The sequence below is a fragment of the Diadema antillarum genome, unplaced genomic scaffold, assembly GCF_040938485.1.
Source record: "Diadema antillarum isolate AM-2024a unplaced genomic scaffold, OU_Dant_1.0 seq00000454_RagTag, whole genome shotgun sequence".
In the NCBI taxonomy this organism is placed as follows: Eukaryota; Metazoa; Echinodermata; class Echinoidea; order Diadematoida; family Diadematidae; genus Diadema; species Diadema antillarum.
In genome coordinates, this window is record NW_027271426.1 from 1507244 (window position 1) to 1532656 (window position 25413).

General features: G+C 38.2%; 1 protein-coding gene across 1 annotated transcript in view; it reads right to left on the reverse strand.

The window, feature by feature from the left end:
* LOC139732835 (sodium/glucose cotransporter 4-like) overlaps positions 1 to 24582 on the reverse strand; it is a 59239-nt gene extending 34657 nt beyond the window's left edge. The window contains exon 1 of the mRNA XM_071643677.1: positions 24367 to 24582. Coding sequence (XP_071499778.1) covers positions 24367 to 24465 — 99 coding nt within the window. The 5' untranslated portion in view covers positions 24466 to 24582. The remainder of the gene's footprint in view (positions 1 to 24366) is intronic.
* Positions 24583 to 25413: the final 831 nt, after the last annotated feature.

Here is a 25413-nt window from a genome sequence, read left to right on the forward strand (position 1 = left end):
TATACTGCTACTGCTTTACTGGTATATTCACATGCAAGCTGTTATTTTTTACCTTTATGGCTTCGGTATTAGGCTTAACAAGGCGCATGAGTTAAGAGAATGAAACTAAGATTGTGGACTGAACGAATGCAGAAATATTTGTAAAACAAATCAGTGAAGTTTGTGGAATATTGGAAATCCGTTAAAACGATAGAATTTTTTAAAGTTTCGGTGTAGCCGTCGCTGCAACAATTTGTGATGTCACAGTAGGGCAAGGGTATAAGAAAGGAGAATTCCACAAGAATGAAAGTACACATTTCTTCCACTTGTTATACTTGTCACTGAAAGTGATGATATATTAAGATTAATATCATCCCCCTGCCTTCTGAAAGAGGTATATAAGCCAATTGTCGAATCATGCTTGCAAAATGATGTTGAAAAATGAATTTTATAGCTTCACCAAAACAGGGTCTTCGTTTTCGAGGAATGGCAAGGTAATATAGGATAAACATCAAATCACGCCAAACATTAGTATAATGCATCTGCATCCATTAATGATTTAAGTAATAGGTTTAATGATGCTGCAAAATACCGTTTGTTTATTTAGTCAGTAAACATTTACAGGTGATTAATGTCCCATGCTTCCTCATCATCTGGTGTATGTCAGTGTTTTGAAAAAAAAAACTTTACACACATCAAAATGTTATACAGCATTCTATTTGTTTACATTATGATCTAGATGACCCTTGCTCTTGTATATATATACATGGCAAGTGATCGGCACAAGATAGTACCAAAATTGCTATGCAACCTCTCCGCAAACATCACTCCTGGCGACACTGGTATGAGGAATGACTGACGGAGGGAGGATATTTCTCGACCCATCATTCATCCCTTGAGACATAATCATGTAGGACGACTGAGACAGAGATGGAGAATCGCCGAACAGATGCTCAACCTAGCAGCCTATCCCACCAGTATCTTAAAGTCCATGCAAATTGTCATCTGGGTAAAGATGGGAATTCAATACAATGTCAGTTACTATATATAAAATTATATTCATCACCATCCCCGCTGTCGCGATTAGTTGCTGTCACCATGATTAATCTATGACTTAGTTCTGGAATGAAAGTTCTTTTGCATTTGACGCCGGAAAAAATGAACGATGTGTTTATAAAGCCATTAATTGAAGGTCCTGTTGAGCACTAAAACCAAACATACATGGCTGAAAAAATCGAAACGTTATATCTAATTACTGTAGAGGTATTGCATAGTATGACAATGTGAAGTCATGTCGACGGTATCTCGTATCAGCTAAATCTTCTTGCTTTTGAATCAAGGCTCTTAGATAATGTGAGCTATAAATACAATTCAATCTTTCCAGTAAAACAACAGAATAGAACTACATGTACATTTTTGAGCATTGCATCTAACACCTCGTAAACCGTTATTTTTTTTTTTCTAATTGCGCCTTTCCACAAGCGTTCCGGGGAAATGTATCCGTATCACAAATTGAAGAATAGACACAACGGGGCACAAACAAAATGCAATCCGTACAAGTCTTTTGAAAATAAACAACGAATAAGCTCCAACTATGTCAGGGTTTGTTTGTTTGCTTGTTTGTTTGCTTGGTTTTGTTTGTCTTTCAAAACGAAATCATGGAGTGACGGTCAAACGGCTCTTCGTAGAATATTGGTCAACTGAGACACGCCGCGCGCATACTTTGCATACTTCGCATAGTTTGGTCGAAAGTTTGCGTCTGAGTGCGTACAATGTAAGTGTCCAACGTCCAACAGAGCTATAAACATTCTTTCTTCTTCTTCTTCTTCTTCTTCTTCTTTTGTAACGCAGTGAACAAGAGGGGCTGCGTGAAAGGAAAGCAAAGAGCGAGTGTTTTTTACGACTCGCCGTTGTAGTTGACTACCCCTTGACGTACGGCCTGTATAAAGCGAGTAAAAGTGACCCTGCGGAGGGGGAAGAGACGGGGGCAGCACCCCTTCACATTCCTGAATATCTGAAGCCCATCAAACATCATAGTATTAATATTGATGGTATAGCGCATGGTCAGTTGACAGTGATGACGTCATGACATTTTTTCCACAAAAGAAGTAAAAAAAGGCATTTGCGTAGATGACGAACAGTTTACAACGTTTACATGACATTAAGACAAAGAAGCATTAAAAAGATAATTTTAGAAACTTGTAGAGATATGAGGGTCATTGCATTAATTGTTTCGGCTTTTGATACCCATGTTACCTGCGTCGTAAAAGAAGATAATCATGAAAACTTTAACTCCCCCCCCCAAAAAAAAAAAAAAAAAAAATAATAATAATCGAGATTGGTTCTGTTATAGGGTTACGCTGTGAATTCTCTATTAGATCATGAAGGTACAACGGAATCCATGATTAGGTAAACATTACCACTTTACGAGAACTTTGCGTTGATGCATTTGCACACCATTCTTGTTGTTTACTGCAATGTCTACACACTGCAAAATCAGCGACTAATTCAAAGCTGTTTTGTCAATAATTGCTGTATGTTTTTCCCTTCCTCGATTTCCTTTTCCTCTCTCACTGGGCGAGCCGAGAAGCGATGGCGGCACGCATCCGAAATGAGGCGCCCTTTATAGAAACAAAGCTCGCTTTGATTCCCCGAACGTATCACATTGCAGATATATTAGACGCCCCGCATTTCGCGTCGTCTATTTTTACCCTTCGAATAACTTTCGAAAGGTAAGTTCGGTGAGATTCAAAGCCAAAAGATACAAACAAAGAAGGCCCTGTCTTGTTTACGGCATGCTAGCGCCCTTAATGTTTACGTGTATAGCTGTAATCGCGTTTATGCACTATAAATATGCGACACACAAACAAGCTTCAAGGAAATTCAGGCATGCACACCCATACAGCGGCGCTAGAAAAAGGTGAAGGTTTGAGAAAGATAAACACGATAATGATTCAATCGGTTTTCTTGTTATTAGGCCTACATTATATGATGTGAATTGGTCATTATCGACATCAAACATGCAGGAAACGGGAAGTAAGGATTTCATGTCTTTTGCTTCGAAAGCGTTAAACCCTATCATCTTAATTTGAGTTAGGAAACTGTGTGGCTGTGTGCATGTGCGCGTTCTATTCTTTCGCTGCTTTCTCGATGTATTGTCCAAAAACCCAACTCATCTTGATAAAAATAACATAAACAAAAACGCTATTTCATGTATTTGTATGACTTTTATCCATGAGACAATCTCTTGTTCTAAAAGATATGTTTGTGTCATGCGTTTATTTACGCTGTGTGTGTGTCTGTGTGCGTATGTATGTGTTGCGGTTGTTGCTGTTGTTGTGTGTGTCTTTCCTTTTATCACTACGCACGTGTGTGAGTCACCTTGTGTGTACGCTTGCGTGGCTCGAAATACCAGAGGGTGACGTGAAGCCGTTAGGCATACAACGGGAGGCGACAATCCACCCTTTTCCCTTTCTTTGAAGAAAGTGGGCGTTGGTGAGGCGAGGCCTTTGATATGTATGAGGGCTAAAACGACACAATAAGGAAGAGTCAAAAGAAGATTTCCTTGGATGGAGTCGTGCCCTTTTTCCTTTGTGTCCGTATTCTGCTTGGCGCTCCTCTCCTTTACATACCAAACCTGGGGTTCGCTCCGCATTACTATATCGAAAAGAAGGATTTATAAGGAATTTCAAGCTTGTCTGCGTACATGCAAGCTTGTATGTACGTCCTTGTTTATAAGCTACTTCTTAAAAACAAAAATAGAAACAGGCTGTTTAGGATTGAGCTTCTGCGACCGAAGAATGACCTCTTGTGTGAAAGTCACCTTCAGTAATTTGTCTGCATTTGAATAAAGTACGGCTGTATATTTATGCGGAGGCTGCTACACAAGCCAGAAGTATATAATGTGTATGAATACAGGTTAACTGTTGTTTTTAAAATCTGGATTTTACATTCACACCAACCCGTTACACAAGGGTAACATTCACACCAACCCTTCATACCTTTAGGGTATCTTTAAAGAACACAGTAACTCCATAACTGTTACAGACGAAAATTTAAACTTAGGTCCTATGTCAGGCTAAATTGTATTATCGTTCTATGTGCTGAAGCTGTCAATTGAAGATACAAATGTAGAAAAACCACAAGCCCTTGAACTGAACATGTTGAGAAACAAATTTGATCTTTATAACCAGAGGTGCGGACCTATACCACAAGAGCGTTCAGTTTTACACAACCTGTGTTATGTATATTTGTTTGTGTGAAAGTCATGAATTCTCATACCTACTTGTCTCTAGTTTCGTTACCTCCCCTCACCCCTTTTTGAGGTACTTCTGTAGTATAGTTACGGAATCTGGGAATCCAGTCAAGATTCCAAACGTACGAAGATTAGAAACGCATGAAATACAACTAGGTTAACAGAGGGTATCGATTACAGTAGGCCTAACGTAGTTTAATGCGGTGGAAATGAAAATCCCCGGTATTTACAATAATTGATCTGTAAGAATTCCAATGTTTGCATCAACATTATGTCCAGTATCCTATGAAATTTACTCCTGACTTTGGTACATCGTATACATTTCTGCATGAGACAATACACTTCTGCCTGCACTTAGTGATATCATACCTGTGACATTTTATCACCAGTCATTATTGCCTATATGACATTTTTATATTCGATATCTTTTGGCTCATGTTTCTGTGATTGACATGATTATTATGATTACACAAGCAAGATCACACCGGTCCAAGTCCAATAACTGTACATATACACTATAATCATTAAGTCAGGTATACAGACCAAAGCAGAGCATAGGAGGTGGATCTGAGCATCATGTATGCCTCGTATTCACTCGAAATTAACCTAGCAGCTTCCTGAGCAAACATCCAAATAATTTCCCTTCTGATTGCAATATGGATTGGTTGTGTCCCGTCTGCTGCCACGGTAACGGAAATCATTCTAAGTTGGATTTGTGAAATGCAGAATGAAGTGCGGCCATGAGTATTGCGCGAACCGAACAAGGCATCACTTTTTCTTTTAACACATCAATATTTAAGTAGCAGCCAATTAATATCCACCTCATCATTATTGCATGATAACAGGTGTCTTGTGATTCACAGGGAACAGCGATATTTCAATGATCATTGTGATGTAACTTCCGCTCGGCGATCCCTGTTAACCACCTACTAACTGTGTCACGTAAAGTAGTCTTGTGTCATTCATTGGTAAACTTACTATAGCTACAGTAATGGAGCGCGTGCATTTAAATTTACCTTGCGACTAACCCATTTTTTTTTATAGTGTGACTGACCTTTATCTTAAAACTACACACTATGAAGCTATAAAGTTTGTAAATATTGACGACCGAAGGAGAGAGAGAGAGAGACAGGAAGAGAGGGAGAGAGAGAGAGAGAGAGAGAGGGGGGGCGGGGGGGGGGGGGGGGGGGGGGGAGGGGAGAAAACTTCTATATTGAATCTTTTTTTCGTCGATATCGTTGACACTCCAGTCAGAATATAATATAAAAAATGATGTAGAGTGGCGGTGTCATCTATGACGATAATCACGAAAGTTGTCCAGCTCTGCCTTTGTCATAAGGAAATGAACTGCATTACAGTTCAGTGGCATAAAAAAGAAAGGCTATGTTGGAAGGTTAATAGCAATGAATATCTCCTCGATGAGATATGACCCAATGTTGTCATGATATTGTAAACTTTACAGAGCTGTGAGAGATCCGTGTCATTGAATTCTATCTTGGTCAATGCTCTTGATTCCAACAAATTCAAATAAACAGCAAATTTAAAGTAAGTATTCATGATGACAAGTGTGGCATTGACATTCTCGATGTATCGTAGGGTGCATCCGTCTACTTGTTTATCTGCAACTATATGACGTTATCCATATATGATGGATGTCCCTTTCTTGGCGTACATCATTGATCTCGATAGTTTACATCGTTATCAGTAGCGTACACACTTCAGACATTCGATCTGCTCCACTCTCAAAGCAGTCTAATTTTTACTGGCAGATATTCTTGCAGGCGCGCCCTTCCGACTCGTTCCCCCTCTGAGTAAACCCTCCACCTTTTGAGCAAATGATATTATTTTGCTATAACGCGGGGACATCAATTTCGGAGTTATGGTAGCGTAGCTACTGCATCGGCTCAGCAAGCTGTAGTCCTTATAGGTCTCAATTTCACCCAGTTAAAAGAGCTAGTGACATCATCATATTGGCTGGACACAAAGAGCCAATAAGGATCATCGAAAGTTTAAAGTAGCTCCGTACAAGGTAAAGAGCCTTCACGTACATGACGTAGTAAAATGGAAATGTGTCTCTGTTGGGGATTACATCTGTCAAAGGAAGCCATTAACTTAACATCAGAACATTCGATTCAACATCACCTCACGAATCACTCAATAAATGTGACTTTTTTTCTTCTTTTTTTCTTTTTTAATCTAGCGCCTAATTAAACACTCGTTCTGATTTCAGGGAAACTTATCAAGGTGTGAAGAACTTTAACTTCTGAATGCGAGTCCAAAGTTCCAAGCGGGTTATAACCCATAATATTGAACTCGTAACAATGGAGAAGAGAAGCCAACACAAATGGATAATCAAGTCTGAAATCAAACATATAGACCAGGATTAAAATCTATATATCGAAGACTGTTTTGCGATGATATATAGCATCCTTTACAGCGATTAAATCATAAGTTGCTCTTACTCGATTAGCAATTGCATTAGAAATAGTAGTATACATGGCTGTAAGATCGATGATGTAACTGTTCAGTTCAGTTCAGTTTCATTTCTCACCAGGAAAGAGAATAAAAGAAAGTAGCAGTATAGGAGCGAAGAAAAAGAAGAAGAAGAAGAAGAAGAAGAAGAAGAAGAAGAAGAAGAAGAAGAAGAAGACGACGACAGGCGAAAAGAGAAGAAGAAACAAGTTTTGGAAATAGATTTCGAGACTGGAACAAGCTCTACCAATCCATCACCGTTTGTCTATATCAGGATTTGAACTGTGCATATCACCACTCGCATGTCGGGTCTAAAATGATATATTAAAACAACTGTATATCTGTCCTCTAAGAGTTAACGTAACTTAGCAATTACTTCATTACATGTATATCATTGTCAACTTTTGTACGGTGAATGTTGCGTAAGGAGAGTAGACCCAAAGGAACCAACCGTCCCAGAACGCGGCTATTCACGAGCAAATATGAACGTCGGTTGTAATGTTGTAAAACGACCAATTACGCTCCTCAATCTCTCAAGTTTCTCTTGGCGTAGACTCTTCTTTATCTTTATGACATTAGTTCTAGTCATGAAAGAGCACCATGCCCCCCCCCCCCCCCCCCCGGCCATCCCAGCGGGTACAGTTGTCAATAGAGGTATAAGCTTGAAGAAAAGCACATGCTAACCCACGAGGTTTAAAGCAAACATGTTGCGCTTTAAATTCTTACGAGTTTTGTTTTGTTTTGTTTTTCTTCAGTACATCACTTCATCCGCTACTTGAAACATCTCGAAATGCCTTCAACCTCTTGTTCAAGAAGGTTATCAAGCGGAAATCAAACATACTTAAAGAGAACCGCTCCTTTATTGATTAAGTTGACTTCAGACAATAACCGCCTTACAAAATGCTGCCAATGTGGTATACATTTTCAAATGATAATGGAAGAGTAATAGACAAGCGCCACTTCATTGATTAGGATTATACGTGTAGCTGCGTGGAAAAAAATAAAATAGGGCATAGAGCAAAGAAATCTTTATTAAAATCTTGCAAAATTTTAGATTCGTAACATCATAATTTCATTTTCGTAACTATATTATACAGTGATTATTTGTCAACGTGAAAATGACTTTGAAAATTAGACAAGATTAAATATTACAATCAATTTTCTTTCATGCGTTTTGCATTTACTTTTGGGTCGAGATGTCTTTCTCAGGGGATTGTATCTTTATTCTACAATCTTGCCTGTCGATAAGTTGATCAATTCTCGATGGAAGCATGGGCTCGGTTTACTAACCATGGCCCTGTTGCAAAAAATGATGCGATCAAACATAAGTCAGAAAGTCAGTCAGGTATCAACCAATCAGAACCAAGTATTCAGAGTCTTATGTTTGATTTGAACTTTTACGCAACAGGACCCAGGTGCGCAATCACGTTGAGACAGAATGCTTCGGGTTTTTTTCCTTTTCTCTCTCTTTCTCTCTCTCTCTCTCTCTCTCTCTCTCTCTCTCTCTCACATTTCTTAATTTCATGAATACCAAACATCGGATCCGAATGAGGGAGTATGCTGAATTTTTCTGATTGATTGGATTGTTTTCTGCGTCGGCTGCTTAAAGACTGAAGTCCATTTCAATCCTATTTTGAACGATTGGCGAGAGGCTTATATAAGAGAAGAATAAAAGTTCTATTTATACAGGAAGACACTCAATCAGCGATATCTCCACTTACTCCTGAATAGTCGCCTTGTAAAATTTATTAATGTCACTATGCAAACGTGATCGCCAACTTAAACGAGTGATATTAAGTGTTTGGGCACTTTAATATGATTATCAAGCATGTTACGCCTGAAGTTGGTAAATAGGTGTAAATAATTACTACAATTTGGCGGCCATTAATGAGTTCGAAGTTGATGTTAATGTTGTTTGTTTTTTTCCCTCAATGGATATCAATAAAAGTGAAGAGGGAACATTAAAATACTACCAAATCGTGCAGAACTAGCCTTGACTAAAAACTGCATCAGCATCCCGGGAGCGGATATACAGGAATTATAGGCGGCAATATTTTACCACATCATGAAACGCGCTCATCTGTGTTACCATAATTATGATGTACCATTCAATTCTCTCTCATTGAAAAATTCAGCGCTTTTGAACCCCTATATAACAAAATAATGTTACCAGTGAATATTATGCGATTTGTGGTTGCAATGAGTTCAGTATTGAAACACGGCCCCAAAAAAGCTAACTCACAGTAAAAACGTGACTAGTACACTCTACCTGCAACAAATACTATTGAGCACTCCACATTAGCATTCAAAGATGTGGAAAATATCGTGACTATTGCCCAATATATATGTATAAATAATATTACATATATATATATATATATATATATATATATATATATATATATACATATATATTATTATCATTATTATTCTTATTCTTATTATTATTATTGTAATATAATCATACATATATGTAAATTAGATATAAAGGGTGAAGGACCCGGAGAAATTAATTCGTGTTGAAATGTCTCGGTTTGGATTCTTTGTTAAGATCACGGCGTTTATCCCAACAGACGGGTATAGTTGAATTCTACTGTCATGGCGGTAAAGTTATTTTCCAAGTTCACCTACAGCGTGCTGTAACACGTGATATTATTTGAATTTTCATCTTCTCACGCCCATCAACCTTGTACACAAAAACAACCTCTACGTTTCTGTTTTGTCAATAAGCCCTCCAATTACACCATATATGTACTGAGATTTATGATCTGCATCAATCAAATCATTTATACTATACATATTATATGCTCTATCCCACTTTGAAGGGATATAACCGCATGGTACGGAGTGTGCCTATCGAAGTATTTAACCCCTTCTCTCAAGGTTATTCTGTTTGATTTCTCGATACCTCTTCTCTTGTCCTAGTAGAATGTCAATATTCAAACTTTGTCCATGTTTGCTAGTCGAATAAAAGAAACCAGCACTCCATCATTCCCCACAACACGCCTTCGTTTGTGTTATCATGCAAGTTGTAGGTTGACAGGTCATCTGGAGACCGACAAAAACACATTCTCTCTTCCAGAAGGGGCGGATCCCCTTCCGAACAATAGCGATAGTTTCGTAACTCCAGAATTCAGCGTCTCGACTTTGGAGTTTGCTCCTAATCGAGGGGGGGGGGGGGGGGCGAAAAAGTAATTTGTGAATGCCTGAACGTTGTCGCTACTCCACCCATCTTAATAGAATGAAAGGTTCAACCTTCCCAGACGCTTGAAAAGTTTTATGTGGCGCTAATGGGTGCTATAGCAGGAAACAGGTTGAAGTTGAATTTAATATCCAATATGTACATGCCCTAACACGATGCCCATTTATGTATAATTATGTACAATTATGTATGCTATTAGCATAGTAATGTTGAGATCATTGATGTCGTTTAGGGTGTGTCACTCGTTATATAAAGTCATTTCCACTGTCATATACGCAAGAACACACATATTATCATCATGCCCACACCCTCAAAAACAAACAGTCGGCATGAATAGAATTCAAAAAGTGATTGGAAATCACAGGATAAGATAAACGATGTGTACATTTGCAAAAAAAAAAAAGAATGCCAACTATTAAGATCATTGTTGATATTGACGTAAACGAAATCTATAAGGTTACCTTTGGTTGAGTAATTAGAATGCTTTATAAAGATATTCGATTTTCTCGCTATACTGTATAGTAATCTTCAAATTTTTGAAGAAAGCATACTCATATTCACTGAAGGTACAGAACAAAGATTTAATCGTAAGACTAAGTTCAAATAAAATCCCAAAACGATAACATTTCGAGGAACTAGCTAAAAACATTATTTATGAGATAAATCTTATGGGATTAATGGATGAAATGATGACACTTTAATTTCCTAGCAAGTCATAAGGTAATGTTATCTTTATCCATTCACTTGACTTTGTTTTCTTATTCTATTTTTGCCGAAGGTCAAGCAGGGAATAAAGGAATTCAATGTGAGTGCGATATGCATCTTTGGTCCAAAGCACGAATTCCTCATTTTCATTCAATGAAAACAGTGTCATACATGTTTCAGGCGTTTGCTGCCTAGATTGTGTTTTCATCAGACAGTGAGAGGATGAATAATTGATAAGAACCGAACGAAGAGCTCAGGGACATTAAAACATTCTTAAAACTAGAAAAAACGTCTATCGCTAGCAAGATCGATATCACTGAATTAACATTTTTAAAAGAAATATAAATTATGATCCAAAATCGTAATGTGGTGATGCTGGTTATTTGGAGTTTTTCCCCCCACGTTGTCATGGCAACTCAAGGATGACAACGATAGCCCGCATCCTGCATTAGAGATACATGCTGGTCTAAAAATGGAACGTTCCATTATGCTAGATGGTGTTTGATATCACACATTTTGTTGTTTTATTTTTTTCATACTTATAGTTCATTTCACTTCTTTTCTGCATTCTGCAATCACATCCTTTGCGACTTCTTTGCATGCACCGACTGTTTGCCACTGGGAGTAGTGATTTAAAAAATGTTCGTCGAGTTATCACATTTGATGCATGTGTATAGGTTAGTTGTATCACAAAACATCCTGCCATATAGAATTTTGCAATGAAGCTTAATATATATATGTAACTACTTTCTCGATAAACCATAACTGTAGACAGTTTATTCTAGTAACAATTCTATTATAACTACTATTCATATTTTCTCTATCTATCAATACTTAGCATTTATTATACTGATCATTTTTCTTTAACATTTATTGTTTCTATCCCTGACTCACATTTCAGAACTATTTTAAAGCACTAAAGCTGGGCTTTTGTTCCATCTGCAAATTGTAGATAATGCCTACAAAATCTACATCCCCTCCCCTCTCCCCCGCATCCGCCCCTACTCCCCCAGGAATGTGTTTACACACAGCGCCACAGCAGCTGGGCATGCAGGGACAGGGGGCGGTATCTCCGTAGTACCTGTCGCCCTCAAGATCACGACCATCTCATCAAATACGCATTTTCTGGACTGAGCGCATTGTTTTGTCTGTTTGCTCAAAGAATGCACTTCAAATATGAACTGCGCGGAGTATATAATGAAAAGAAATCCCACTCGTGGTGTATATACCGTGCATGAGAATGTTTTTCATCTCATCTTCCCCCCCCCCCCCCGCCCTTCCCCATCCGCTGTTCTATCTGACCCTGACACAGAAACGGTGGTGACAGTTAGGGACATCCGTTTGAAAGATATGAAAAAAAAAGAAAAAAAAAAAAGATGGTGTGGATATGTTAACAGCTATCTAGCGTTATGTACCTATTTGCATATTACGGTAATCTCTCCCCTATCTCTCTCTTTCTCTATCTATCTATCTCTCAATCTAGCTATCAATCTATCTATTTATCTATCCACCTATCTATCTATTTATTTATTTATTTATTTATTTATTTATCTATCTATCTATCTATTCATCTATCTATCTATCTATCCATCTATTCATCTATCTATCTATCTATCTATCTATCTATCTATCTATTATATCTATCTATCTATTCATCTAATTATATATAATATGTGGAGTTGTGGCGCCAGTCAAAAGTTTACAATTATTCGTTGCCTTTTTTTTGTATCAAACGCATTCTCTTCAAAAATATAATTTTGCCAATCCCGAGTCTGAATGGACTTTATTTTTTTTTCCATCTAGCAAAGCATAGAGAAGGTGACTTTGAAAGGTTATTAGAATCGCTATGTGGGTGGTGTGCCACGATATTGTGTTCCTATTTGTAATATTTCAACATTCTCGAGTAAGAGAGTTGTTTTAACTTGTTCATGGTAGAATTGCTTCTGTGAGATAACGAAAGTTGACTTATAGACTCCGTATCATCTAGTATTATCTATTATTCATCTTTGTGTGACATTCTGTAGTTGTCTTTGCTTTGTTTTGTTATTGCAATTACGAGGAGTAGTGTGGGATAGTCTGTGTTTCAGACCTCTGCAGCCTCACTTCTCGGTAAGGCACGATGACATTAACATTCCGACGGATTATTATTACCATCTCAAAAGCAAAACGGTGTGTGATATAGCAACCCCTTTTTGATTCATCCGACATGTCCGAGACTATCATATTTAGCAAACACCTAGCAATGGCAAGGGTGCGCACGTTCACATTAATTTGTGAAAATTAACCACGCTCTGAAACCAGCGTGTAAGTCCAGTAAAGCTGCTATGGTAAAGATTTCAAACGAGACATTTTGAACAATACTACTCATGAAGTAAGCAACCTAGTCGCCACTTTCCACCGCTGGGTGTGGTCTTCACCTCTTCATACCACTTGGCGTGTACTTTGCCTGGACACGCCCTCTTTTGAGTTACAGGTTTACGTTTTCAACCCTGTTTTGAAGACATTGTTCGTATAAAAGAAAATCTCTCCAAACTCACATGACACGTGAGGCAAACCGTTTATTCTTATAAATTATCCTTTCCTTTTTGTTTTTTTGTTTTGTTTTTTCGCACAAGGTTCATCAAAAATTTTAGTAGCAAAGAATCAGTTTCTGAACCAACCTCTTGAAATGAAGATGACAAAGTAGGAAGGATTGAGTTGATTTCAATAATATAGTATAATTGTTTTCCCCTAGTTTTGAACAACGCCTCATGGAAGCGACCGTTGGGACATGCTTTCTGAACATTCGCACACAAAGTGACTATCGATGAATGAAATGCTCTACCGATTATCTACTGGAAGAAGAAAAAGAGGTGGAGAAAAAACACCCAAGAACTGCGAAAGGGGGTGCAAGAAAGGGGAAAACCGTAATGAGTGAGTGGAAAGTGTTTCCTACTACATTCGAATTATTCAATCGTACACATTGACCGTCTGAACTGAAACAGGTTTATCACAATGGCAAATATTACTAGTCTCCTTTTGCAGTCGGGATGATGATTTGTCATTCTACATTCTATACACTGTAATATTTGCAGTAGAGATCGAGGTGGATGTTTGATGGCAAATAACAAATTCTTCGTGATGTTCAACATCGACACTTGGAGAAGAGACATCCTCCGTTGTTTGCCGACACCCTGTATGGAGTGCAGAATGGTGCCAGTTGAGACTGCAAACATGCAATGGCGGAAATCCCCCGGGAAAGAGATGTTTTTTTTTTTTTTTTTGCTTATTTCTCGCACTTTGAACTTGAAGTAGCCCCAGAAGACATCCTTCCTAACACCATCCCCATAAACAATATTGATATCTATACCGAAAATCCAACAAAAACAGAACGACCAGGCCAAAATACAAGATGCAAAAATCTTATGGCATTGAATGGTACCGCATGCATGCTGGACAAATTCACCAATGGCACCACATACATTTCCTCAATAAAAACATTTACACATCTCTTGTTGAATGACGTCACTTCCGTGGCAACGTAATGTTGTCTCTTAATCCCATCTCCAACCGAACGCGGCAGAAGTGCATTTGTGGTCAGTGTATATCGGTCAGCCATTACGAATAATAAAAGCAAGAAGTAGCAGAGGCCTCTCTTAAAATGCTCTATCAGATATTCCTGCATGTCATAAATGCCGCAGGGACGGGCTTTTTTATGAGTTGTTTGCTGTAGCCTGGCACGACTGATGTTGTACCGAAATGATCTGAAAAACGATCTGCATGGCATCGTGTTTGTGTTTATAGGAAGTGTTGCTCCATTAGAATACCACTGCAATAATGATTTAGGTTGAAGTGTAAGACATCGAAAACAAGATGGTCAAGGGACGAACACAGGCAATTGACAAGAAAACAGTCATCTTTAAAATCCAACCGCAATTCAAAAAGGTTTGATTAATCTCTAAGATTTAACTGAATATCCTCCGTTGAGTGTGAAAAATGTTGCAGACAAAATTTGGGGCGAAACTGTTAACAGCCTTTTGCATAAGTGATGAAAGAAAAAAAAAGAATCTTATTTTTGGTCGTTTCCTGATGTGCATGCAAATGTCGTTTTCCACAAAGTGCATGTTACATAATTATTATGTAAAGTATGTCACTCGTATACGTTGAATATGCATGAATAATTGTTAGTATAGGCCTAGTATTCGATGTTTTGCTTTGCAATACACTGTGACATAACAGCTTGTCTCAATACATTAAACACACACAGAAAATATAAAGAGATTTCCTCGAAATGTTTACTTTTATATAAAAAGATACACTCCCTCTTCACGATGCTGATATATCTTAAGGGTAATTATAATTCCCTCTGTTTTCTGAAAGAGACAAGTCAATTGCGTTTTCATTATGCCAGAAGAGTGTGAATAATTATGTTGATTTTTCTTTAAATTTGCTTCATATCGTTGTCCATTCACAAAGTCTCGGATTACGAACTGTCGAACAGTTTTCTCATCCAGCAATGGCGCCACCAAAACTTTAAAATTCATCACATTTGAACTTATCGTCCAATGTTATTTTCCTCGAACTTCACCGATGTGTTCTGCTAAAACATAGCTGCATTCACTCAATCCACACGTATGTTATTTGGTTTCGTCCTTTGTTTAAGCAGAAAATGTAATTATGTGTCTTGGAGAGTTGATGTGATATTTTCAGATAGGTGGAAAAAACAACAACCAAAAGCTCTTTTGATTAAACATCAAGGACGCGTTTGAATAAAAACTTTTAGGATGAATATGATTATCTGTACCTTGACGTATTTTCATATTTCAAAATGTGAGAAATCAAATTAATTACAACCTGGCGCAAGAGAAAAAAATTAATCAGTCTGCGTGGAAGAAAAAAAAATATCATCACTCCTCCATATGAGCTTATAAAAGGAAGTCACTACCAATAATGGGTGGCGGATCCAGAGGGGGGAGCACCGGGAGCGCGCCCCCTTCATATTTGTTTAAAAAAAAATGAGACGAAACCCGGAAGTAGCACAAGAAATTATGTTCCCCCCCCCCCCTTTACGGAAATCCTGGATTCGCCCCTGCGACTGTCCGTTTTTCACTTATGGTCTGCATTTACAATCAAATGAAAGAAAATTGACTGCGATGCCTAAATTGCATTGGTGATAATTGGAGTTTCCTGTATGATTAGGTGTTGTCGCTTTTTAATTCGCAGCGACAGTGCCTGACGTGGACACAGTTACTGTATCTCACCACGAGGTCAACTAAGACGGATTCGCATTATTCATATCACTTCTGCCGCTATGTCGAAATTTTCTATTATGTTGGGACGTTTGTGTTTCATGTGTTAAATTAACCCTCTCACGGTAACGGTTAAAAGAGCCATTGACATTATACATAAACACGTTGCTGACGAGACTAAACGAGTTAATCTTGTATTCATGTGCAGGTGCTACGCGGCGACCAGCGGTCATAGTGGTAGAGTCGAAGTATTTTAGATTTTATTCGAGGGCAATGGGCAATGGAGAGTTTTCCAGTGTCTTTTGACGACACATGACGTTGTATCGTCTATCTATCTGTCTATCTACCTATCTACCTACCAATCTATCTATCTATCTAACTATCTATCTATCTATCTATCTATCTACCTACATATCTATCTATCTATCTATCTATCTATCTATCTATCTATCTATCTATCTATCTATCTATCTACCTGATCTATTTATCTATCTTTCTGGTTATCCCATGCAGGGTCCGCGGAATTGATTAACAGACTTACTACACCTGAACTGAATTTGACAAATTATTTCAAAGGATTAAACCATAATAGATAAATAACCCAAACTATGAGCACTAGCTCTGACACCCCCCTCTCCGCCCTTAGTGCAGAGCCCCTACACTCAATAACTCGTTTCGAGGCACCTGTATCTATCGATGCATCTACACACAATCACACAGCTTTCTTACATACATTACATTCTTTCTACATACCATTATTCAAACTGGGAATTCCCTATCCACTCTCAATCATCATTATTATCATTCTCCTTACTGGATCATCATCATTATCATCATCGTCATCATCATCATCATCATCCACTATGATAAACAATCAATGCCATGGCCATGTCGTGTTGCTGCTCTAGGAAATAATCAAAATCTATTCAAAGATAACGGCACACGGGTGACACCTAGATCTTTGCCGGCGTTTGATTATTGCTATCAATTCAATTCAATTCAATTCAATTCAATTCAATTCAATTCAATTCAATTCAATTCAATTCAATTCAATTCAATTCAATAGTTTATTCATTTCCGTCAAAGAAGAAAAAGAAACCATGATCTACCCCCGGTTTTCGAAGCTGTTTCCGGTTTCAAAGATAGACCGTAAATCAGCTTGGCGTAAAAACATGATGTCTGAAAATAGCATTTCAATCAGGGACCAAAGAGTCTACAAACTTCTTTGAATTCTCATACACTTGCAGAGTTAGTGTTAACTTGAAGTAAGGTAATGGAATCAGGTCAAGTGGGGTGCAATTTCATGGACCTTCTTTTCTGTAATTTCGCTATTCTAGGGCGTATCTTATGGATTGGAACCTGGTGCCGATTATACATAGTTGTGCAGATGCTCCAACGTTGACATGGTTGACCCATCTTTAAAGGACGTGATACAGGCTCCATTGACCCAAATGGGTTTTCTTTATGAGCTACATCGAGACCGGTTGTTAGAAACCCTGCAGCGACCCATATTTTACCCCATCTGATCAGAAAGAGACTAAAAGCCATGGTTACAAATGAGCTCGCGACACGGCGGCAGTCACCTTTCTTGAAGCACCTCCCAACTACTATACCATTACTCCAATCTTCTCTGATCTACGTTAGATACTTCACGCCAGAGAGAAAAAAGAGAGAAATGAAATAAAAACAGAGAGATAAAGAAAAGAAGGAAGAGAGAAGAGAGAGAGATTCTGATCATAACTCTCTATCTCCTAATGCACTGCGAGATTTTCCCGATGTTTCTTCGTCCAAAAGTATAATCCTATACAAAAGACCAGGGACCTGCAGCTTTTAGTTGCCATGTGAACGGCGGATTACCATTACTCTCGAAAAGTAGGAACCGAGCGGCTATTATCGAGATCCAAGGCCGATGAAACAACACGAGAATTGCTGACAATCGTAATACAGCAGTTTTCTGACGATTGAACTGCAATGAAATAACGATATGCATGTAAACCATAATAGTCTATGCAGACTCGAATTGTGGTAATGCCAGGAAGCTACTACTCAAATAGGCCACAACAATGTTTTTGTTTTGGTTAAGTTTTTTTTTTCCTTGACGTAGAAGATGAAAGGGAATGTGTTGTGGTGTGACGTCACGAGGGTCATGTCTTGCCACACTTTGTAGCAACAGAGGAAATGTATAGTGTTTGATGGAATTTGGTATATTGGTCCTCAAGGAATATTTAGATATACATTTGTCTCGTAGCTATTGGGTACTGATGTAACAAATGAGCTAAGGGAAATCATCCCGGGAAATCAATAACGTTTCAGGGTCCAGGAGGCCTCCTAATGCCAAATTTCCCGTCATGCCGTGGAACTTTTGGGGTGTTGAATAGAAAAGCGTTTGTGACCAACTGACGAAGGTGACTGACTGTCTTTGTGACAGGGGGTAGCAGCATTTGCTGTAGAAGTTACAGCTGACGCGAGACGCCGATCATCTCGACATAGACCGGAAGTGTCTCTTTGACCTGTGTGATTTGCGCCAAGAGGGGGAGGGGTGCTGGGACATTAATAGTAACCCAGACCGTCTGTCACACTTTGTGACAGGTTTGTGTGGAATATATACCAAACAGTTTGTGTCACGGGACCAATGATCTTTCAGGACGAACGGTCCAGAATTCCAGTAGAGGTCTACAAGGAGCTGATATATTTATACGCTGCCCATCACGACTATACCGGGAATGAATGAGTTTGAGTTTGAGTTTATTTTATTTCACCACGGGTCACTCACTTCAGCCAATGGCTGTTCTTCTGTGAGTCCGTGAAGTAAAAAATCATACAATTACAAAATACAACATTTTATACATAGTATAGGAAACTTTAAAAAAAAAAAAAAAAAATCAAAATATGTAAAAGGCAGTAACACAAAGTTTAGGATTGACGTATGTAAACTTCTGAACCCTGATTATCTGCAAATATTTACTATGATGGACCATACATATACCTCTGGGTGTTCATGTACATGAAGCAGAGTGATATACAACCTGTCTGTCCTCGTGAAAATACAGGTTGACAGAAGTAAATGAAGTTGAGAAAGTTTGAGGAAAATGATATTGTTTTCCTTCCAGCTGTATGTAAACTTCTGGCCTCAAATGTATCTACACATTTGAAACGACGAAAACACGTTAAAAGAAACAAACAGAAATCAGCATTGCATCTCAACAAACAGAGGATATGAGGCAACTTCATATATTACTTAAACACAACAATGTCCAACAGGTGTACTTGTGATCCGATCTACGATTTTAAAGTGAAAATGTTTCACCAACGTCATTCAAGTCCTTGATTATTAACTTTGTATATCCTTTGGCAATACTGCACATACATGTATGTCCAATCAACCGAAGCAAAATATTTCAGCAGTTGTAGCAAGCCCTCGGCTACCCTTTGAAAATCAGACGAACATGCCATGGAAACTGTGAAGTTCTTTCTAACGAATAGCTTTCCTCTTGTCGCACAGATCTTTAATTTTGAGTCATACCGAAGCATTTAAAACTGACCTGTTCGCTGACTATTGCCAAGATTTTGTACCACGCGCTAATCAGTGTATCCCATAATTTTCTCTTTGAAGCCACACTATATGTTTGAAATATTCGAACTCTTCAAAGTGATCTCTTTGGAACACGTTTCCAGGGATTTGTAAATTCAATTAAGATATTATACAGAGTTGAACTCGGTTATTCGCTCTTCTTCCGACATCTCGGTCAACAGGAATTGACAAAGAATGAATTGAAATTGGCAGGCTGCCAAATAAGTTTGCGCCATGAATCAGCAGGTATTGAAGTTCAATAAAGGTTAAACAAAAATACCGCCCGTATTGGAACTCCTCCCATCATGAAAAATTCTGATACAGGATTATGTTTGTCAAAATGAGAGTGTTCAAATACTTCTTCCCCTTCTCTGGCCCCATCACCAAACCCCGAACAGTCTGAAAAGCATTATTATTACTACGAGTACTTGGTGCGTCTTGCGTGCGGCTGACCGTGTGAGGTTGTGTTATTGTTGCTGTTCATTCAGCGGACTTTAGAAATGAAGGTTTACATTGAATAATAAAACAACATCAGCAGCTTTAAAGTTAATTCTTTATGGATCCCAGTTACATACAGGATACATACTCTCATATATTTGATACCATGATGTCAATTTTATGTACACTTACATTGTTTTTCTTCGGACTTCTTGATGGGTGATTTTTGATAATAAAAGCCGGCTTGAATGAATGAATGAATGAATAAATAAATGAATGAATGAATGTGCTCAGTTCAAAATGATCTGCAAGTGTTTATTTTGCAACAATGTTTTTATACATGAAACCGGGGCGTATTGATGACAATATTAGAACGTCTCTTGCAAGGGCTTTTTACCCTTTCATCGCTGACAAATGCAAAGGTGTCTGATGGTTTCATTGGGTCGTACATTCCTAAGATTACGGCAAACTACTCTTGGATTTGAATTTGAATTTGAATTTGAATTTGATTAATACTGTCCAAGATAGCAATGCTGTTTCCCGTATGAGCCGCATGAGTCTTCTAGTCGTCTTCACAACCATGCAGTATTACAGAAAATACAAACTGTGTGAAAGCTGTTATCTACAATAATACAATACAGTAGAAAATTGATTCCAAAGCTTGCAGATATAAAAGTCTCGATCCTCTATCTCGAAATGGAAAACACACACACACACACACACACACACACACGCACATACATAAGATCAAGTAGATTCAAGGGGCGGATCGCATTTGTAAGTTATAGGTATCGCAACCTTTCTAAGCTTATTTCACTGTAATGACGTGAAATCAGTCATTTGTTATTATATCTTCATAAGATTAGGGTATGCTATTTTTTTCTTAACTACATATTCTGTCCTATACACAATGACAAGAGGTATAAACTTTACAAGCCTTGATTGCGATGTTGACCATTGACCGTTTGACCCATTAGACCTAATTAGCAGGTTTGTTAAACACTTGCCATGAGTCTGCACTTCCAAACACACACACACACACACACACACACACACGCACACACACAAATATATATATATTCTATATATATATAAATGAGTAAACGGGCTAGTTAATTCAGGACATACGTTGATTGTGGGGGCACTTTTAAAAGTAGTGTGGGCATGGTTTTTTTTTTCGTGCATGAACGGAATAGGACATAAAATGGAGGTCCCGCGTATGAGGTCCCGTGTATGAGAGAATCACAACTCATGCACTTAAAAGATCCCGCTTCATTCATTCATCGCAAAGAGCAGGGTGTTTAACCCGGTGAAGTGGTCCTGCACCTCACATACCAACTGGACCCCATGGAAGACCAGCTTAGCGTAGCTGAATGTGGGCTATCCAGCCATCTTCTCAGATGGAAATGTACAAACAAACAAACAAACAAAAACAAGAGATCACGGGTTCGAATCCCGTCTCGTACAGTGCTAAACACGTCCCTGGGGCCTGTCTTAATAAAGACTTGTGATAGAAATCAATCACAAGTTTTTTTTTGTGTGTGCTGCAATGCAAGTTGCGATTGATTTGGGGACTTGAGATTGATTTGAAGGCTTTATAAGACCATAAGTTAATCATAAAACATTATATACTATACTTTGTACATCCCGTAAACATTGTAATATTCTCGATATTTTGAATTTTGCATGTTACGTCACTTCTGACTTTGATATACTGTACTAAAACCCTATGTTATATTTTTGGAACCCACATCCTACAAGCTTTGCTTTTTAGTGGGTTTCTCATATTACACGTTAATTATATGTCCTTATACATTTGTGCATTATTGGTTCAAACTGACCATTGTGTGAAAAACATTTCTGCTTCAAATCAAATGGAATATAAAACTTGTACGAAATGTGGAATATGGAACGTGAATAATAAAAAAAAAAAATAAGACGGAGCCCTGGACAAAAGTGCTTTATCTAGATATACAACGGATAACTTTACCCAATGGTAAAGTAAAAAAAAAAAACCACACAAACAAAAACAAACTAAGAATCAGGCAATGCTTTTGAAATGACAATAACAGGTACATCTCACAAGACCGTGAGATCTGAACACGTAGCAGGATAGGCGGAACTCACGGCTTGTATACTGTAATATAACTATTGTGAAATTCAACATGGTTCATGGTGAAGTAAAAAATAAAAAAAAAAAAGTTTCGTTTTTTCATGTTTGTGCCAACACTCAAATTTATTATTAGTGCATGTCAGCGTGCATTTGAATTATAATATTCGACATACACACACACACACACACACACACACACACACACACACAATATTATTGTCTAGCACACGTTTTGTGGATTCCACACCATTCCGTGCTAGTCAATGGATCAACGGGCAATAGTTCACCGCGGCCCCGCGAGTGCAGTGCAACTTGCACAAAGTATGTGGGAACCATTCATTCTGGTTCTTTCAAAATCGTACATTTTATTGTTCCTCTGGTTTAGGGTAGTCACAGCAATACAATAATGAACGCGTATATGAATAGTAGCTGACTTTCCGGCTTCGATGAATTATGAATAACGTGTATCGGCCGTGTGTTTATTGAGTTGGCCATGCACGAAGAGAATGCGTGCCAGAATCAAACTACGCGACGTGCTCATTTTGTAATAATGGGTTGGAGGTGTTTTTTTAATGCGTTAATCAAGACTGCAGGGGGCAAGTCACTGACTGTATTGCTATACAGTTTGTAAATACCATATAATATTCTTTACAAACACGTGCGAGTCCAAAGACTCCCAGAGCAGGTTTGTACAAAGCAATTCGCAATAACCGAATTGCCCAATTATTGGTTTATCAGTTATACTTCAAAGATCACTGAACGCGCAGTGGAATATATTCTTATCAGAGCCCTATTCTTCTTTTGACTAATATGAAACATGATTATTTTAATAAGTGTCTATCTTTACGGCTATCCAAATTTGCACTGACTGACAAGAAGCATGGCATGACATCGATATCATCATGTTTGTGTGTGATGTCTATAGCAATGCAGGTGTAGACCTGCACATAGAATGTGATAAATTATCTTACAGCTGTAAACTCCAACCATCGGATATGTCAACGGAATACAGCTTATTTGTGCAAGTGTGTATATAATATTAAATGCATGTATACATGCATATATATATATATATATATATATATATATATATATATACAGTGTATATATATATATATATATATATACATGTATATATTGGTAATGTATATATACAATAATAACGCACATATAATGACATACAGGCAGATGGAGAGAAAGAGATTATATTGAAAGGAAGAGAAAACGGGTATACACTGAGACCGTAATGCTCTATACGCTCTACTCTGCTTCCATTTCAAATCAATAACATACTGATCGTCCAGCGACGCTCATTCAATCTGGAGACAATACGAGAGGGATACAAGGCCACTGCCCCAAAGCGTATACACCTATCCACCCCTACCCCGCCCCGCCCCGCCCACACATGAACACACACACGCACACACACGCACATTATATACGAGACAAGACAAAATTTTAGCCTTGAAACTGAAAAAGAGACCGACCTGAGCTGCCTTATAGCATTGTCATCCTTGAAGCTATAGCCAGAAGGGGTTCTTAGCAGAAACAAACATCATACCATTGTATCTGTTCTATGATCATGCGACATAATCATTATGTTCATTCATCGAAATTTCTTTCAATTTTGGACCTGTTCCTATAATAGCCGCCCCCGACTGTCCGCAAGCCGCAAATTCTATGGACACGACCACACACTGATGACGCCAGTTTGGGCTTGCCAAAGCTCGAAATATTCAAGAGATATTACATAATATTCTATACAATATGAACTGCAATAACTTATCAGGTAACTTTGGGGTGAATATATTCACAAGAAGATGCGACAATTTGTTGTAACATTGTACATGTAGCACCTTAAAGAATCTTCAGGGAAGCATTCTGGCTTGAAAGAGCGTGTGATATTCGGACATCAGAGGCATCGCTGTTAATGAGGAGGGGCTTCCAAGAATTTGTTTGTTTTTTAATTATTATTCACAATCAACATGAAAAACATCATTCTAGGGCAATGTGAATGAGAAGATGCAGTCAGTGATGCTTAATTCCAGCTCTCTTTCATAACATTTACCAATCACCAGAACTGCAAGCCGCACATTCATTGCCCATTCTCACTAAATTGCAGACACAGAAAAGATGAATGCATCGAAATGGCCAGGGGCTGGATTAAGAACTGAATCTAATGAGAACAGTCAATGACCGGTTCGATTCAACCTACCACTCATACATTTGGAACACATTTACACGTATATACACACATTGACTCAAGGAAAAGTACGATTGAAGACGGAAACCAGGAAACAAAAACGCTATAGCCGGCATCATAATCATGGCATTAGCAGACAGACAGTTGTATTAAAGCCCATGCATCCACACCGACTAAGCTTTCATCGTATATGTACATACCCATATTCCAACGAGCATCACGAAGACGAAATAGGCCACGATCACGACAATGTCGATCCAGTTAAGGTTGGCGTAGGTCGGGTCGTCCGTGGTTGCCATGGTTTCTGATGATTCCACGCGCACTCTTTTCTCACTGTCAAGTTCTACAGGCGGACTTATCCGGAGCTCAAATCTGATGTTGACCCTAGCGCGTACGCCGATCTACTGACGAGTTTATGCAACTAGCACGCCGGTTGAATATAGACAGCAGACTCCGTTTCGCTTATTGGTCTGTGTGAATCTCCTCACACACACACACACACTCATATACACGGACCTGTTCTGTGGGCTGGACTTTGTTTGCGAGCCATTCATAAAAAACGCCCCTGAATGCGAATGCGAAAATCCTTTCGTCAATAACTCTTTGTGATCGAGGTCTTTTCCCCCATCAGACTGTCTCTCTCTCTCTTTTTCTCTCCACGAATATCAATCTCTCCCGCCCCTCCCTCTTTCTTCTCCCCAATATCTTTTCTTTTTCTCGGAATCCGCTGAGATGAACAGATACATCTCTTTATTTTATTTTATTTCATTTCATTTCAATTCATTTCAATTATTTCCACAGCTTGCACAACTTGAGTAAAACTAGAACGAACAATACAAAACTGCGTGGCACTGAATGCAATACAGAGTATGAAGGAAGAAGCAAAGGCCATTGACCTGTCAAGGCTTCTCCCCTAATAATAATAATAATGATAATAATAATAATAATGATAATAAACAATTCTGATTAACTCCAAGACAAAACAATTCAAAATAGAACAAAACGGAACAAAATATCAATATACTAGCATCAATAATAATGGGTATGCCCTATATTACAAGAAGGCACTATTGCATGTATATGACTTCACAATACATTCTGTATGTTTTCTCTTGAATGAAGACATTGAAACACAATGCTTAATAACATTTGGGAGACTATTCCACATTTTAGGACCGAAATATGTTAATGTACATAGCGATAACACACACTTAAAATTGGGTAGTCAATAATTATTCTGTAAAGGA